At 62.2% G+C, this 14,677-nt stretch overlaps 1 protein-coding gene across 1 annotated transcript; it reads left to right on the plus strand.

Annotated features, from left to right (window-relative positions):
- The first annotated feature begins 228 nt into the window (after positions 1-228).
- On the plus strand, positions 229-10,829 carry QSOX1 (quiescin sulfhydryl oxidase 1). Its single transcript, XM_040609899.1, is given in 13 exon segments — positions 229-510; positions 2,590-2,690; positions 4,003-4,051; positions 4,234-4,336; positions 5,113-5,203; positions 5,439-5,584; positions 6,027-6,161; positions 6,361-6,490; positions 8,318-8,440; positions 8,548-8,692; positions 8,957-9,136; positions 9,538-10,079; positions 10,081-10,829. Coding segments are annotated over 13 exon segments (2,187 nt in total). The 5' UTR covers positions 229-248; the 3' UTR covers positions 10,261-10,829.
- Positions 10,830-14,677: the final 3,848 nt, after the last annotated feature.

The following is a 14,677-nucleotide window of genomic DNA, read 5'->3' on the forward strand; positions in this document are numbered from 1 at the left end:
GGTGGCTCGACGCCCCCCGCGCTCCCGTGGACGGGTGGCGCTGCGGCCGCCCCCTGCATCACGCCGCGGGGGAAGCCCGGGGCGTCCCCACTGTTACGCGGGGGCGCTGCGGGGGGGCGGCGCTGTGCGCCCGACAGGGGGCGCCGCTCTGCGGGCGGCCTCGGCCCCGCCCCCTGCCCGCCCCTCGGTGGGCGGGGCGTGCGGGCGGCCCTAAAGGCGGCGGGCGGCGGCGGGCGGCCTGGCGGGCGATGTGGCGGCGGCGGCGGGCGCGGGGGGGCGGCGGGGGGGGCGGCTGGTGGCCGGCGGTGCTGGCGTTGGTGCTGGCGCTGCCGGGGGCGCGGTCCCGGCAGCTGTACTCGCCCTCTGACCCGCTGGAGCTGCTGGGGCCGGGGGCGGAGGGGCGGCTGCTGGGCTCCCCCAGCGCCTGGGTCGTCGAGTTCTTCGCCTCCTGGTGCGGGCACTGCGTCCACTTCGCGCCCACATGGCGGGCCCTGGCCCACGACCTCCGCGGTGAGTCCGGCCCTGTGCCCCGCTGCCCCTTCTCCGCGTCTCTGCCTGCCCTGCCGGCACCCCCAAACCCTCCCTGTGTCCTTCATCTGCTGCGCGTGGGCCCCCCGTACCGCCGTTTCTGGCTTCTCTTATCAGCACCCCATTTAATCCTTCATGTCTCTGCCCCCGTGTCCTCACCAGCACCCTTAAATCCCCCCTGCATCCCTGTCTGCTCTCCTGTCAGCACCCCCAAACCTTCCCTGTGCCCCTGCAGTGCTCTGAAATCCCTCCTGCATCGCTGTCCTTTTGTTGTGTCGTCGTCATCCCCGTCAGTGCTCTTCAGTCCTCCCTGCATCCCTGGTCCCGCATCCCTGGTCCTGTCAGCACCCGCGCATCCCCAATGCACCCTCCCCACCCGCACCACTCAGCTCTCTGTGCCCTTCCTTCCACCGGCCCCCCTGAAGCCCCCTGTGCCCCAGCCCCCCCTGAAGTTTCAGCCTGCTAGGAAGGCCCAGCCCCCCCCCCCCCCCCCCCCCCGCCATGACCAGGCATGGCTTAGCAGCATCCTTGGAGCCCCCTTTGCTTGGGAGAAGCTCAACCTGAGCCTGCCTCAGGCACTGGGGGTCCTGCTGCCACCCCCAGACCCTCCCTTAGCCCCACTCCTCCGTGGTGCTGGCAGGGCGCTGCGGCCAGGCTGATCCCAGCTGGTTTGTTCCCGGCTTTGACCTTGATGCCTGGCCTGGCTGGTGCTCAGCCCCGCCTGGGGACCTGCATGCCCTGCTGCCAAGCTCCTTGCCCCGCCGGGGCTCATCCTGCCTCCCTCAGCACCCTGGGGTGCCCACGGCTTCTCCCTGTTACTGCGTTAATTGATAGAGCGCGGTCGCTGCCAGGTGAGTCAGGGCACCGGCCGGGGCAGACATCCCGTCCCTCCGAGGGGATGCCGTCCCTCCCAGGGGATGCCGTCAGTGCTCCCCCATGGGGCAGGATGTGAGGAATGGGGTGCGTGCCCAGGCCCTGCGGGGGAATGCCGGCTCTCCTGGCCCCTCTCCAAACCGGGGTTCCGCCAGGGCTCCCCGCTCTGGAGGCTGGACTGCGGATGGGATGCCCGTGGAGGCTGGGCAGGGAAGCCACCCCCACGCCACTCGGCATCTTCACCGCTGTTCCCACGCGTGGGTTTTCACAGGAATGGGCTGGATGGGGAGTATGCTGGGGTGACCTGTGGGTGCCACGTGCTGATGAGTCTAGGAGTGTTCCTGGCTCCCTGCAGCAGGGCTTGGCAGCCAGCCCTCCCAGTACTACTGGTGCCAGGGCAGTGGGAAGCAGGTCACCTGCAACACAGGGCAGTCCCAGTGGGTCCCCACCTCCAGCAGGCTCCTACCGAGGGTGGCATGGGCTTCATCCGTGTGCTGGTACCATGTCCTTCCCCATCCCGCTCAAAGGAGAGGCTGGACGTTCTCCAGCTTTTGTCCCTTACTCTAAAAAGAAGCCATTTCAGAGCTTTTATCTCCATTTTGCTACAGGCTTGCAGATCCCGCTGCTTGAAATGCCTGCGTGCCCCCTTTTCTTGGTTTCTACTTTACTCCAGGGACCTGCTGTTCCTCCCCGGGGAGGTGGTGGTGGGAGCTGCAGAGGGGGAGCGGATGCTCGGCACCTGGGCAGGCTCTGCCGCGGTGCCCCGGATACTGGTTTTGGGTTGTTCCCTCTCAGTTATCGATTGTGCTCTTGGTCTGGGGTGAGACGAGCTGGAGCCCATGTTCCTTGCTCGCCCCAGCCGCGGTTAGCTGTCCCTCCTCTTCTGGCGGCCTTTTCCCGCTGGGGCAGAGGCTGGGCAGGCAGAACCGGACAGGCAGGCAGCCGCAGGCAGAGCTGCCTGCACTCCAGCCCCGGCGAGGGCAGGGTGTGCGAAGCCTGGTCCCGCCTCACACGGCTTTCCCTGTGCTCCTGCCACCCCAGAAGTAGGGCGCCAAACACCAGCGCGGACCGTAGCTTTGGGTGTTGTGGGGCTTGGAAACCATCGGTTGGTCTCCTGCGAGGTGAGAGCGGTGATCTGGGGGCTGCAGAGGGGCTGAGCTAAGCTGACCGCATCCTCTGTCCCTGCAGAGTGGAGGCCTGCGGTGATGCTGGCAGCCATCGACTGTGCTGACGAGGCCAACCAGAAAGTGTGCGCCGATTTTGGGATAACAGGCTTCCCCACGCTGAAGGTAAGGGCTGTGTGTACCGGGTACTTGCCTGGTTTCCCTGGGCTTTGCCTGTTGGCCTGTCGCTCTCTTGCTCAATCAGACCAACGGTGCTATTGCATCAAAACATTCCCTTTGGGGCTTTACAGGCTGGAGCTGTTCTGTCCTTCCCCAAAACATAGCTGCGGCTGGGCTGCAGGCTGCCCAACTGCTGGGTGATGTAGGAACAAGGAGGGGGAAAGACAAAACGCTGCTTCGTGGTGAAACGTAGAAGCCAGATCCCTCCCAGGAGAGGGGAGAGTCTGAAACCTGGGTGGGAAATGCCTGGGAAAGTCTGCTGAAGGGCAGAGAGCAGCTGCAGGCGCAGGTTTTGGAGGAGGGCACAGGGATGCTGCGGGAGGCGGCGCAGGGCTCTCCTGGGAGCCTCCTGCGGCAGCTGGAAAGGTGCAGTCCCTCCTCTTGGGCCCATGCCTGGCCTCTTAGTTGTGTCAATATGCTCTTTCACAGTATTTCCCACTGCAAACAGAGCATTGCTCCAACACAAACAATAAAGCTAAAGCACCCCAGGTGCAGGCAGCAAAAGCCAGGATCGGCTTGAGATGGAACAAGGGGGATAAGGCTTTCATCAGATAATGTCCTCAGTTACAATTTACAGGCTCAGCCCAAGGTGGGGTCAGATCTTATAGAGTTTACTGGGTAGACTGGCTTGTGCCCTGGAGTCTCACCAAGCACCCGCTGCCTGTGGGACATGGACTGAAACATCTCCCAGGGCAAGGAGCCGTGCTGATGTGGTGGTGCCAAGAAGTCACTTGCTTCGCATCCCCTGTCCCTGCCAAACACCTTTTGCAAACAGCCCGCACACCTGGCCCAGCCTGCAAAGCAAACAGTTGTCTGATGCAACCTGGTTTCGCTGCTGGGGCTGTATCATGGGCACTAGGGCTACTGTGGGAAGCCAGGAGTGGAAAAAAAAAACCTCTTCTTGCTTTGTGGGAGCTCTGGAGTAAGGAGACAGTGGGTCGCAGGACCAGGAAGGTCCTGGCTGCCTCCCTGGGACCCCTGGAGGCACCTGCCCTGCTGCCTGCCAGCGCTCAGCCCTAGGCTGGACATGGCTCCCAGCCCCTGCCTACATCCCTCCCCTCCAAGGATGGATGGAGCTTGGCCAGGAGCTCCCTTTGCTGTGGCTGGTGTCAGTTAACAAGTTGTAACATCACAGGGAAACTGAGGCAGAGCTGGCCCAGGAGGAGCCTCTGCTTCTGCCCGCTGAGCTGCACTGCCTCCCTGTCCTAGTCCAAACACATTCCAATGTCCCTTCGTGTTGGGTTTTTTTCCCTTTCAGTTCTTCAGAGCTTTTAGCAAGAAAGCAGAGGATGGGATAAGGATTACCAGTGAGTATTCAGAGCCACAGGGTTTATTTACCCCAGGTGGTGCAAGTGGCCCTGCTGCCGGCACCCGCTATGCGTTGGGAGCTCGGGGAGTCCAGGGGAGCGGCTCAGGGCAGCTCCCCTCAGCTCAGGCCACGGGAGCAGCTTCCCCAGGACTAACCCCTTGGCATCCTGCCACCCTGCAGATCCCAGTGCCACCGTCGAGGACCTGCGCCATGCCATCATCGCCAACCTTGAGCAGAGCCAGGACGCCTGGCCGCCCGCCTGTCCTCCGCTGGAGCCAGCAAGGTAGGGGCGGGGTGATGGGGGGGTGGCTGTGGCGGCCTGTGTCCCATGGAGAGCAGGTTTCTGGGGAAATCCTGAGCCAAAAGTGACCATGGAGCAGCCACTGCATCACCCAGGTCGGCGCAGATGACTTGGCCAGGCCAGAGCCATTTATATGGCCCAGGTGAGACAGGCCATGTTGTTGCATCTCCCTAACAAACCTGCTTGTCAGCCTTAATTAGAGCAAGCGGTGCCCGGGCTGGGGCCATGGCAGCGCCGTGCCGTGCGAGTGAGGCTGTTACTGTTAACAGCTTTTTCCTGCCCAGAGAAAGGGTTTTCTTGATTCAGTACAAATTTATTGGGATCTGGGTTGTCTTTGCCAGGCACAGGCAGTTGCTCTGCTGTCCCAGGGGAGCGTTTGGCTTTCCCAAAGCGATGGTTGAGCGCGTGCTTCAGGTCTCCAGTGCCTTCATGTCCTAGCCAAAAAAACAGCAGCCTCAGTTCAAGTTCATTGCTGCCTTTTTCCGGGGGTGACTGTGCAGCTCCCTCCTGCCCTGCCCTGCCCGTGCTTTGTTTTCTGCCTCCTTAGCTAATCCTTGCAGGATTTCTCAAAGCTTGTGAACCGGAGCAGAAAATTGGGCTGGAATCTTCAGCGGGGAGGAATTGCCTGCTGGGTAGGGCTGAACGTGCAGTGGCATCCCCTGCCAAATCCCAGCAGACAGGGGCTGAACTTTCAGGCAGGAGGGCAGAGCATCGGGCTGGTACTGAGGCACCCGCTGCCATCTTCTTCTCTCTTGCAGTGCGGAGGAGGTTCGCACCTTCTTCCAGAGGAACAAGGAGCAGTACCTGGCTCTGATCTTTGAGAAGAGCAATTCCTTCGTGGGCAGAGAGGTGAGTACAGCTGCATTTATCCCCCATTTCTCTTGAATCCTGTATCCCTGGTGCCCAGTAACTCCTGGGTGCCTTTGGCAGTGGAGTCCTCTCCCAGCAGCCCCCCTGGTGAGCGTGCATGCTGCTTTGCAGGTGCAAAGTGTTACACAGCGTGCTCAATAGCCCTGCTGCATCCCCGGTGGGGCTGGCAGTCCCCCTGCCCTCCCTTCTGACCCTGGGGCTACTGGGCTTGCAGGTGGTGCTGGACATGCTGCAGTACGAGAACGTGGCAGTGAGGAGGGTGCTGAGCAGCGAGGAGGAGCTCGTGGAGAAGTTCGGTGTCACCACCTTCCCCTCCGGCTACCTGCTCCTCCGCAATGGCTCCTTCTCCCGCCTGCCAGTGTGAGTGGGGAGATGGCAGGGTGGCTCTGGGGACCCCGGTGGGGTGCCAGCCTTGTGCCCCATCTTTGCGCTTTCCTTTGTAATTGTGAGAGACAGTGACTGGGTTGGTCAGGCTGGCAGGGGGCAAGGGGCTGCTGGTGGGCACTGAACAGGGCTGCCAGCCCTACCTGGAGCTGGGAAAATGGCTTGTGACCAAGCCATCCCTCGGCCACATCGGCCTGGAGGTGGCACGGCACAGCTGCCTGGGGCTCAGCTCTGCTCTGGGCTGCGTACCAGGACACCCACTGCCAGGGCAGGGGGAGAGTACGGACCACCCTGCGTTCATTCCCCAGGTCCAGGTTGCCGGTCCAGCTAAGCCTTTGGTCTCCTTTGCTTCCTACTTGGGGCCAGGGGCTGTTTGGGAGGGAAGAGGGTCTAGTTCATGGCTTCTCCTTCCTTGCAGGCACACGGAGGCACGCTCCTTCTACACCTATTACCTGCGCGCGCTCTCGGGCGTCACCCGTGGCTCCTACAAGCTGAACACAACCGTCAGCGCTTCCAACGAGACCACCCCATCCCAGCCAAAGCATGCTGACCGGTCAGGCCCCCCCCACCTTCATCATTTTGGGGCTGTGGGAGGAGGCTGAGGCTTGTGAGAGGAGGAGGTGGCCTGGCCATGGGTGGGCAACGGGCTAGGATGGTGTCTTTCCCCTGGGAAAAACCCCGAATTGTGGCTGGGTGCCTGCGGGTGTGGATTACCGGGCTGATGGACTATGGTGTTGTGCTGCCCTCCCCAGCTCCAAGTTGTACATGGCTGACTTGGAGTCCACACTGCACTACTCGCTGCGGGTGGAGGCTGCCCGCCCTGCCACGCTGTCAGGAGCCCAGCTGGCTGCCTTCAAGTGCTACGTGGCCACACTGGTGAAGGTGAGGAGCTTTTGGTGTCAGGAGAGGAACTGCCTGTGCCTCCACGTAGCTATTTATAAGGTGAAATGCAAAGGCAGGGTGCGGGCCACCACATCCCAGCAATCCCAGGTAGTGAAGCATGGCGGTCTTGGACGTGAACCCCATGTCCTGGTGCTCAGCGTGTCCCACGGCTTCTGTGGGGCTGTCCCCATCCCCTTGGATCTCCAAACTCAGCCCAGAGTCCCAATGGGAGCCATGAGCAGGTGCTGGAGAGTTTCATGCAAGATGTGGAGTGCAGGTATTGGTGGGCAGAGCAGGATCGGTGCTTGCAGGTGTTGAGGTAGTAGGTCTTTTCAGAAGAGATGCTGTCACCCGCTGTTGGAGATGATGATCTGCCTGACTTGGATGCTCAGCTCGGGGAGCTGATCACCGTGGGCTCCTTTGATAGTCCAGGAAAAGGACTCCCACTCTGAGTCAAGCTCTGGAAGAGCGTAACTTAAGGTCTCCTTTTGCCTTCCCTGTTGGGCTTGGTGAAACTGAGGTGTGTAGGAGCTTTAAGCCAGCAGGAGCAGGGCAGTTTAATTTTGTGGTGTGCTGGAGTGCTGTGTTTGGCTGAGGTTTCCACCACTGGAGTTGCAGGAGCCCTGTCCCCATCCCTGTTGCAGCCCAGGCTCCTTGGCAGACCTTTGCCTGGCCATGCCTGCTGCCTTTGCTCCCTCCTTTGCTTCCCAGGGTCTCACACTCAGTTTGGACCTCGTGTAGCCCTCACTGATATGTGAGACACCCCCTGCACCCGCCCCTGCCTGCTCTCCCCTTCAAAGTGCTCCAAACGTGAGCCTCTGGTGCAACGAATCTGAAGTCCTCAGCTCAAGAGCTTCATGTGGCTCTTCCTCCCCTTGTCCCCAGCAGCAGTGGTTTTAGTCGATCAGCTTTTAATTCTTCCTGCAAACCTTCCCCTCGCTGGCCGAGAGCGATCCGTGGCACCGGAGCCAGCAAGGAGGCAAAGCTGCATCCCTACCGTGGGCGGGAGGCCCCGGAGCCGTGGGTGGTGGGTGCTGGGTGGGTGCCGGTGCATCCCTGAGGATGCCGAGCTGGCGTTGCCGTTGCCGCACTCATCCACGGGACGGAGCAGCATCCCCAGGATTGCGGCCAGCCCAGCGGGGCTCAGGCTGGGGGAGCTCAGCCAGCGGGTCCCAGCCTTAACTGTTCCATTCCCAAGAGGTATTTAAGGCAAGGAGGGAGGAAAAATCCGAAGGCGGGAAGAACTGGTGCCTGGGAAGCAGGGAATCGCAGGGCAAAGCCTCCTGCCGAAGGAGCCCCGGGGGGGACTGTGTTTTCCAGCAGAAATATCGAGTCACAGGTGAATTTCCCTGTGAATCTGGGACTTTCGGTGTGATTCCCCACGGGCCTGGGGAGACTCAGCTCAGACCTGGCAAAACGCTCCTTTGTTTGCTTGTCCCTCTGTCCGTCCGTGGGTCAGTGACACGCACTGGCAGGCTGCCCCCTCTCCCCGGGGTGTCTGCGGTTTTAAAGTGCTGCTGCTAATCGGCTTTGAGCTGACTTATGGTCAGAGTGGCTTTTTGCCTCCCTCAGATGGGGCCGAGGTTCAGAGCCTGAACACGGACACGGGGGGTCTCGCTGCTGGAGGGGGGGGACATGCCGCAGCCCCCAGCCCCTCGGGGGGGAGGGCACCAAAACCTTGCCAGGACTGCGCTGCCCTCCAGCACACGCTGCCATAGAGGATGCTCGTGCTGCCCAGCGCCTGTCCCAGTGAGGGTGAGCTGGGGGTGCTGGTGGGCTGCTCCCATAGCAAGGTCTGGGTTTTCTCGCCCCTCTCCTCCCCTGCAGTACTTCCCCGGGCGCCCCTGCGTGCAGACCTACCTGCAGTCCCTGGATGGATGGCTGAGGAACTGGACGGAGCCCGAGCTGCCCCGCAGCGCCTTGAAGGAGGCCGTGAAGAATAACAGAGATGTAAGATGCCCACGGGGACCCTGGCCCCCACTTTCCTCACCCCTGCCCTTGCCCCCCAACCTGCATTATCTGCCAGCTCCATCACGCTGTGTCCATCTGTCCACCAGGCCTCCCACCCCGCTGTGCTCCCCACTAACGTGACCTGGGTGGGCTGCCAGGGCAGCGAACCCCACTTCCGTGGCTACCCCTGTGGGCTCTGGACCATCTTCCACCTGCTGACCATCCAGGCTGCCCAGAGCGGCCCTGACAAAGGTATTGGCATCCCTGAGGGGATGAGGGGCTCGGGGAGGGGGTGTCCAGGTGGCTGTGGCACAGGCAGGGATGCTGCGTGCGGGCAAAGGTTTGTTTCCCCTCTTCTTCCTTGTGCCACCAGGCAGGTTTGCAGGGGGGACACGAGCCGTGGAGTTGGGGTACAGGGTTGCCACCTCAGCCATGGGACCGTGGTGGTGGCACTGTGGGGTCCTGACTTGCTCTCCCGTGTGTGTGTGTCCCCCCCTCCCCCCGTCCTCTCCCCAGAGCTACCACTGGAGGTGCTGGGCACCTTGCGCTGCTACGTCCAGCACTTCTTCGGCTGCCAGGAGTGTGCCCAGCACTTCGAGGCCATGGCGGCCGAGTCCATGGACCAGGTGGCCGGCCGGGAGGAGGCTGCCCTCTGGCTCTGGTCCCACCACAACAAGGTCAACGCTCGCCTGGCGGGTAAGGGGGGCCACAAGGAGGGGAGCCGGGGTGGCTTCCCAAGGGAAGAGGGGAGGGGAGGTAGAGGAGCATCCCTCCTTCTGGATGGAGCTGGCAAATGGCCGCATTAGGGTGCAGCACTGAGGACATCCTGTTGTCATGGTGCCCCATCACAGGGGACAGCAGCTAGTCATGCAGCTTCAGACTGCCCTGGAGATGTGTTTGGGTCTTACACGCTCCCCAGGAGGAGCTTCCCAAAGCCGCCACTTGCCCTCGGAGGACCCCTCCTCCCGAGACTGCTTCTCCAAATGTCCCCATCACCCTCCCCAGCTGCTGGATGCTCTGGGGTGTTTATAGCGGTACAGGGGGAGGGCTGCATTGCCTGTCCCCTCTAACCCAGTCACCGGCTCCGGTCCCTGCAGGAGGTGATACAGAGGACCCCAAGTTCCCCAAGCTGCAGTGGCCTCCACCGGACATGTGTCCCCAGTGCCACAAGGAGGAGCGGGGGGTGCACGCCTGGGATGAGCCAGCCGTGCTCACCTTCCTCAAGGCGCACTTCTCCCCTGCCAACATCTACCTGGACTATACTGAGGCCGACCCCATCCCCGTGGCTGGGGAGAGGATCAGCACCAGGCTGAGCACCGAGGGCCCTCGAGAGGAGAGGGAGGAGGAGGAGGAAAAGGAGACGGAAGGTGAGACGAGAGCTCCAGGGCGACAGGGCTCCCCTGAGCCGCGGCGCCCCAGCATTGTGCGGCTGAACCCCAAGCTGCGGGAGGTGGGAGAGGACATCGTGGACCTGGACTCCTTCAGCGAGCAGCACTTCAAGAGCCAGGCGCTGCGAGCGGCGGCCGGCCGACGCCGGCGGCTCAGCAAGCGGGACACCATCGCCCTGCCCCAGGATGCCGGGGCGGGTCGGGAGCACCGGCGGGCTGCTGGTGTCCTGGTCCGGGAGGAGGAGGAGGCTGGGGGGGGGTGTGCGGAGGAGCCCCTGGCTGCGGGTGCTCGGCTTGGGCTTTTCCCGCCTGGACATCAGCCTCTGCGTCGCTCTCTACTTCCTCTCCTCCATGTGCCTGCTGGGCATGTACACCTTCTTCCGACTCCGCACCCGCTCCCGCAAAGGCCGCCCCGGCTTCCCCATGGCCTGAGAGCAGTTGTAGGGGGCCAGGGGCTGCCCCCAGGGTGGGTGGGCTGCTGAGCCAGAGACACCCCCAGGACAGCATCGTGTCCCCCAGCGGGAAGCGGTTTTGGTGCATCCCCCTGGGAGCTGCCCCACTCACAGCAGTCACCTCACCCAGGGTGGGGGGCTCTTCTGGGGGGGAGAAGGAGGTGTCAGAGCTCCCCCCTCTCAGGGCATGGTGCCGTGGTTTCGGGTGTGCGGGAGCTGGGACGTCGACAGCAGTTTGGGTCTCAGCACCCAGCTGCCTTCAGGAGCTCCCCAGTGCTGGGCTGGTTTCAAAGAGGGAAGCCCAGTCCCGTGCTGGGAGCAGCCCTTTGGGGTCAAACCACTAGTGAGGCCAGGAGGGTGGGGGTGCAGCTCCCCCAAAAGCGGGTGCGCCGTGGCAGGCATGGGTTCAGCTGCATTTTATATGTATGCTGCCTGTTTTGAGACATGGACCGGGCCCCCCCCCCCCCCCCCCATGCTTCCTCACCCCTCCCCATGCTGTTGCTCGCTCTCTGCTTGTCTTAGTGGAATAAATTATTTTTGCCAACGCCAGCCCCGCTGTGTTGGCTGGTCTCTGCTGTGCCGGCACACCGGGGCAGCACCTCCTCTCCCCGCTGTCCCCCCACCGCTGGATGATCCCACTTGGGCCTCCCCCATCACCCCAGGAAGAGCACTGGCTTAATTTAAATCCTTGAAATAATTTCAATTGTTAGTATTGTACATTTTATCCTGCTTTTTGCTCCTGGATGCATCTGCCCCCCTATGGAGCTGGCATGTCCTCACGGTTGCGGTGGCCCGTGGTTTGTCCTGGGGCACAGGGTGATGGGGAGGGAGTCTGGGGGGCCCAGGAAGCAACTGGAAAATAGTTGACACAAGCCACGGAGCTGCAGTTTGGTGCTGGTCCAGAGCAGGGATTCACACGCGAGCATCCCCGCATCCCCCTGGGGACGGAGACCTCTGCGGGTGTGGGCCCCCTGTGCCTGTCCCCGATTCTCTCTGCCCTTTTATCCTTGTTAGGAATCATTAAGGAAAATGGTTGTTTTCCAGAGCCGGGGCCGGGGCCATCTGCTCTCCCGGCGCTGCCTAAATCCCCCTGTAACAAATTCATTGGGATTATGCTGCCCTCCCCTAATCCCGGCCCTTCCCCCAGCGTGGGGGATTTAAAAGGATTAGAGCCCGGCCGATAATAAACTTTATTAAGGGGGAGGGGGGGTGTCAATCCGATTTGGAGCCTTTTTCTTGATATCTTCACTTTGCCCAGGTGGGAGGCGAGGGCTGGCGGGATGGGGCAGGAGGGCGGCCGGCCCCCCTGCAGCCCCAGCACCAGGAGCTCTGGTTCCTCCAGCCCTTCCTCCCTTGCCTGCCTTGGAAATAAATTTTCTTGCTCCATCATTCCTCCTCCTGTGGTGTCTGTGCGTGGTCACGCCTCCACAGGACGAAGGGCTGGTACCCCTGCCCTGCCGCCTCTGGCCCACTTGGCCTTGGACATGTCACTTAACCGGGTCCTTGGTGGCCTCATCCCAGCGTGGCGGGGGGCTGCCCCGCCCCCCCCCCAGCTGGGTGCTGCTCCTGCCCGCCGCCGGGTGATGGATGGGGAAGGTCTCACTGCTGCAGCCCTGCTGCCTCCTCCTTGATTTCCCTGGGGGGTTTATCCCCAACATCAATAACCCCCCTTGCACCCCCTCCCCACCAGCTGCTCCCCTGCGTGGCACCCAGGGCTGGCGATGGGGGGCTGCCCGCGGTTACCCCTGGCCCCAGAACATCTCGGTGGGGCTGTTGAAGCCCAGGTTGGGGGTGTATTAGTGGGGTGCATTGCGGGGGATGCAGCAGGAGGGGGGGATTAGTGCTGGGGGGTGGGAGCTGCCGGAAGGGGGTTAGCAGGCAGCAGCGGGCAGGGCTGCCCAGATTAGCATCCCCGACGGGCCCGCAGCCTAAAGCTGCAGTGCACGCAGGAAAAAAGAGAGTACAGTAAATAGACTTTCCGTAATCCTGTTTGGTGCCGTCCCAATCCCCCCAGCCCTGGCTCTCCTGGGCTGTGGCGCTGGGGTATCCCCCCCGCCGGCACCTGGGGAACCCCAATGCGGGGCACAAGTGACCACGGCAGGCAGCAGTGCGGGCAGGGGGCTGCTGCAGGGCTCGGTGCTGCCCGGGGGGGTGTCCCCCACACCCCCCCCCGGGATGGTGACTTGGGGGCAGGCCCCCCACCCAAGCCCTGCCACAGGGAGGGCATCCACGGCCACGCTCATGGGTGGGACGGGCTCTTGTGGGTGGGGGAGAGCCCACTCCAAGCCCCCCGAGGTGCCGCTCCCAATGGGGGTTGCCCCTTCCCAGGGTGTCCCCGGGGCTAATTACCCAAATGGCCACAGGCTGGCGCGAGCTGGCCGCTGTTCCCTAATACAATTTATCCTCAAGTGCAATTTAATTTTCCGCAAGGCCGGCGGCCGGCCCCCGCGCACCCAGCCACCTTCCCACCCCTCCCGCCGTGCCCCTCTTCCCTTTCCCACCTCAGCGCAGGCGAGAGCCTTTCGCCACGGCATCCCCCCTCCACCAGCGCTCGGGCCATAAAATCACGGGGGTCTGCTTAACGTCGATTAATTTTCCATTACAATTAGCAATGCCCTGTTCGACAGTGCCTGCGAGGGGAGAGGATTTCTCTGGCCGCTGGTGAGTACCCGGGTCTTGCTGGCTTCTCGCTCCAGGCCATAGGGGTGTATGTGGATAGGCTCATGACTAATTATTGGGGTAATTAAGAAGTGGGGAGGGGGGGTGGGGGGGGGCTACTGGCATGCTGTGCACACAGGGGCTCAGCGTGCTGCAGCTGGTGCTGTCCAGAGGCGAAGTGGCCCCCGCTGAAGGGTGGTTGTGGGAGCTTTGGCCCCATAGGGATGTCCCCACCTGGGGCTGGGGGAGCTGGTTTTATCACAGGAGGGGACTCTGGGAGCTGGGCTGAGACCTGGCAAACTCACTGCACAGGTGGCACAGAGCCTTGCTGTCGGCTGAGCTCCCCCAGCACCTCCAAGCCCACTCGGGCTTTGCTGATGGGGGACACGGCTGTGCTCACATGCCCCCAAGCATGGGCCAGACATGGGGTCTCCCTACAGCCCCCCTACCCGAATTCTGCCTTGGAACACCCCTTTGTCACCTGAGAACAAGGCACTGATGGCTCCCTCGGTGACACACTGCCCAAACCAGCCCCAAACCCTGCGTGTCCGGGGATGGGGCACACAAGGGGGGGCTGGGTCTGCAGCTCAGCAGAGGCTCTGGGGTTTGCCTGCTTTTTAATTGTTTAATTAATACCGGCAAGGAAGGTGTGGGAACACCATTCCTGCTCACCTGCGGGTTTTGTGACACGCTGCTCGTGTTCATCCAGCTGCAGGGTTGGAGGGGGTTCAGGCAATGCCAAGGAGGGAGCAGGGGCATCTGTGTGGGGCCGGAGCCCCCCCTCAAACTGCCCCAGAAATACAACCTGATGAAAATCATGACATTCACCCTTCTGCAGGCTGGTCACCACAGACTTTCAGCTCTGTTTTAGCTTTGGGAGGAGGAGAAAGCCTGGAGGATGGCAATTCCCATCCATCACATATAGCTCCCCCCCACCCCACCCCCTCAGGTGGTCCACCAGGACCCGGCAGCACCTTGGGTGGCACAAAGGGGGTTTGCTGTCCAGCAGCTCATGCCCACCTCCACCACACTCTCGCCCTGACATGCCAGGATAATGGGAGGAAGGCAAATCCAAAAGAGACAAAAAAAACCCAAAAGTAACCTAAAAACCCCAAAGAGACCAAAAAAACACCAACACGAGGAATAGATGGACAGTAGGAAGGGTGGGGGGGACACAAAGCAATACTACAAGGGGAGAAAAGGATGAAAGCTCTACTGGGAAGATGTGGTGAGCTGAGAGCGAGCAGGGAGGAAGGTGTCGGTGGATTGGGTTTTTTCATGGACACTGGTGGTGGCAGCCCCCGGGCGCATGATGCTCCCCCGAGGTGAAGGCTCGGTGCTGCGCGGCTCCCTTTGCCCGCTCACGGCTGCCATGAGCAGGAGCAGGGCAGAGGGGGCTGGATCAATCTGGCAAAGCAGAAAAATGAATGAAAATTGAATTCCCTGAGGAGAAGGGGGTGGGGGGAGCTGTTATCCCGGCTGAGAGATAAATCAGAGCGAGCCGGAGAGTGGGGGACGGAGACGACTTCCAGCAGCGGTGGAATAATTAGGGAAATAGGTTGGGAAAAACAAAGGGGTGGGACAGGGAGGCCACGGGGCAGTGTCCGTCTGTCTGCCTGTCCACATGTCCGGCTAAACTTCTCCCGTAAATCTGCCTTAGGGACCTGCCTTGCTGTGTGCTGGGAGCCAGGCTCCTGCAGTGCCGGCTGGCTGGGGACAGTGCGGGGGGGGGGGGGGGG

The sequence above is a fragment of the Falco naumanni genome, chromosome 11 (assembly GCF_017639655.2).
Source record: "Falco naumanni isolate bFalNau1 chromosome 11, bFalNau1.pat, whole genome shotgun sequence".
NCBI classification, from domain to species: domain Eukaryota; kingdom Metazoa; phylum Chordata; class Aves; order Falconiformes; family Falconidae; genus Falco; species Falco naumanni.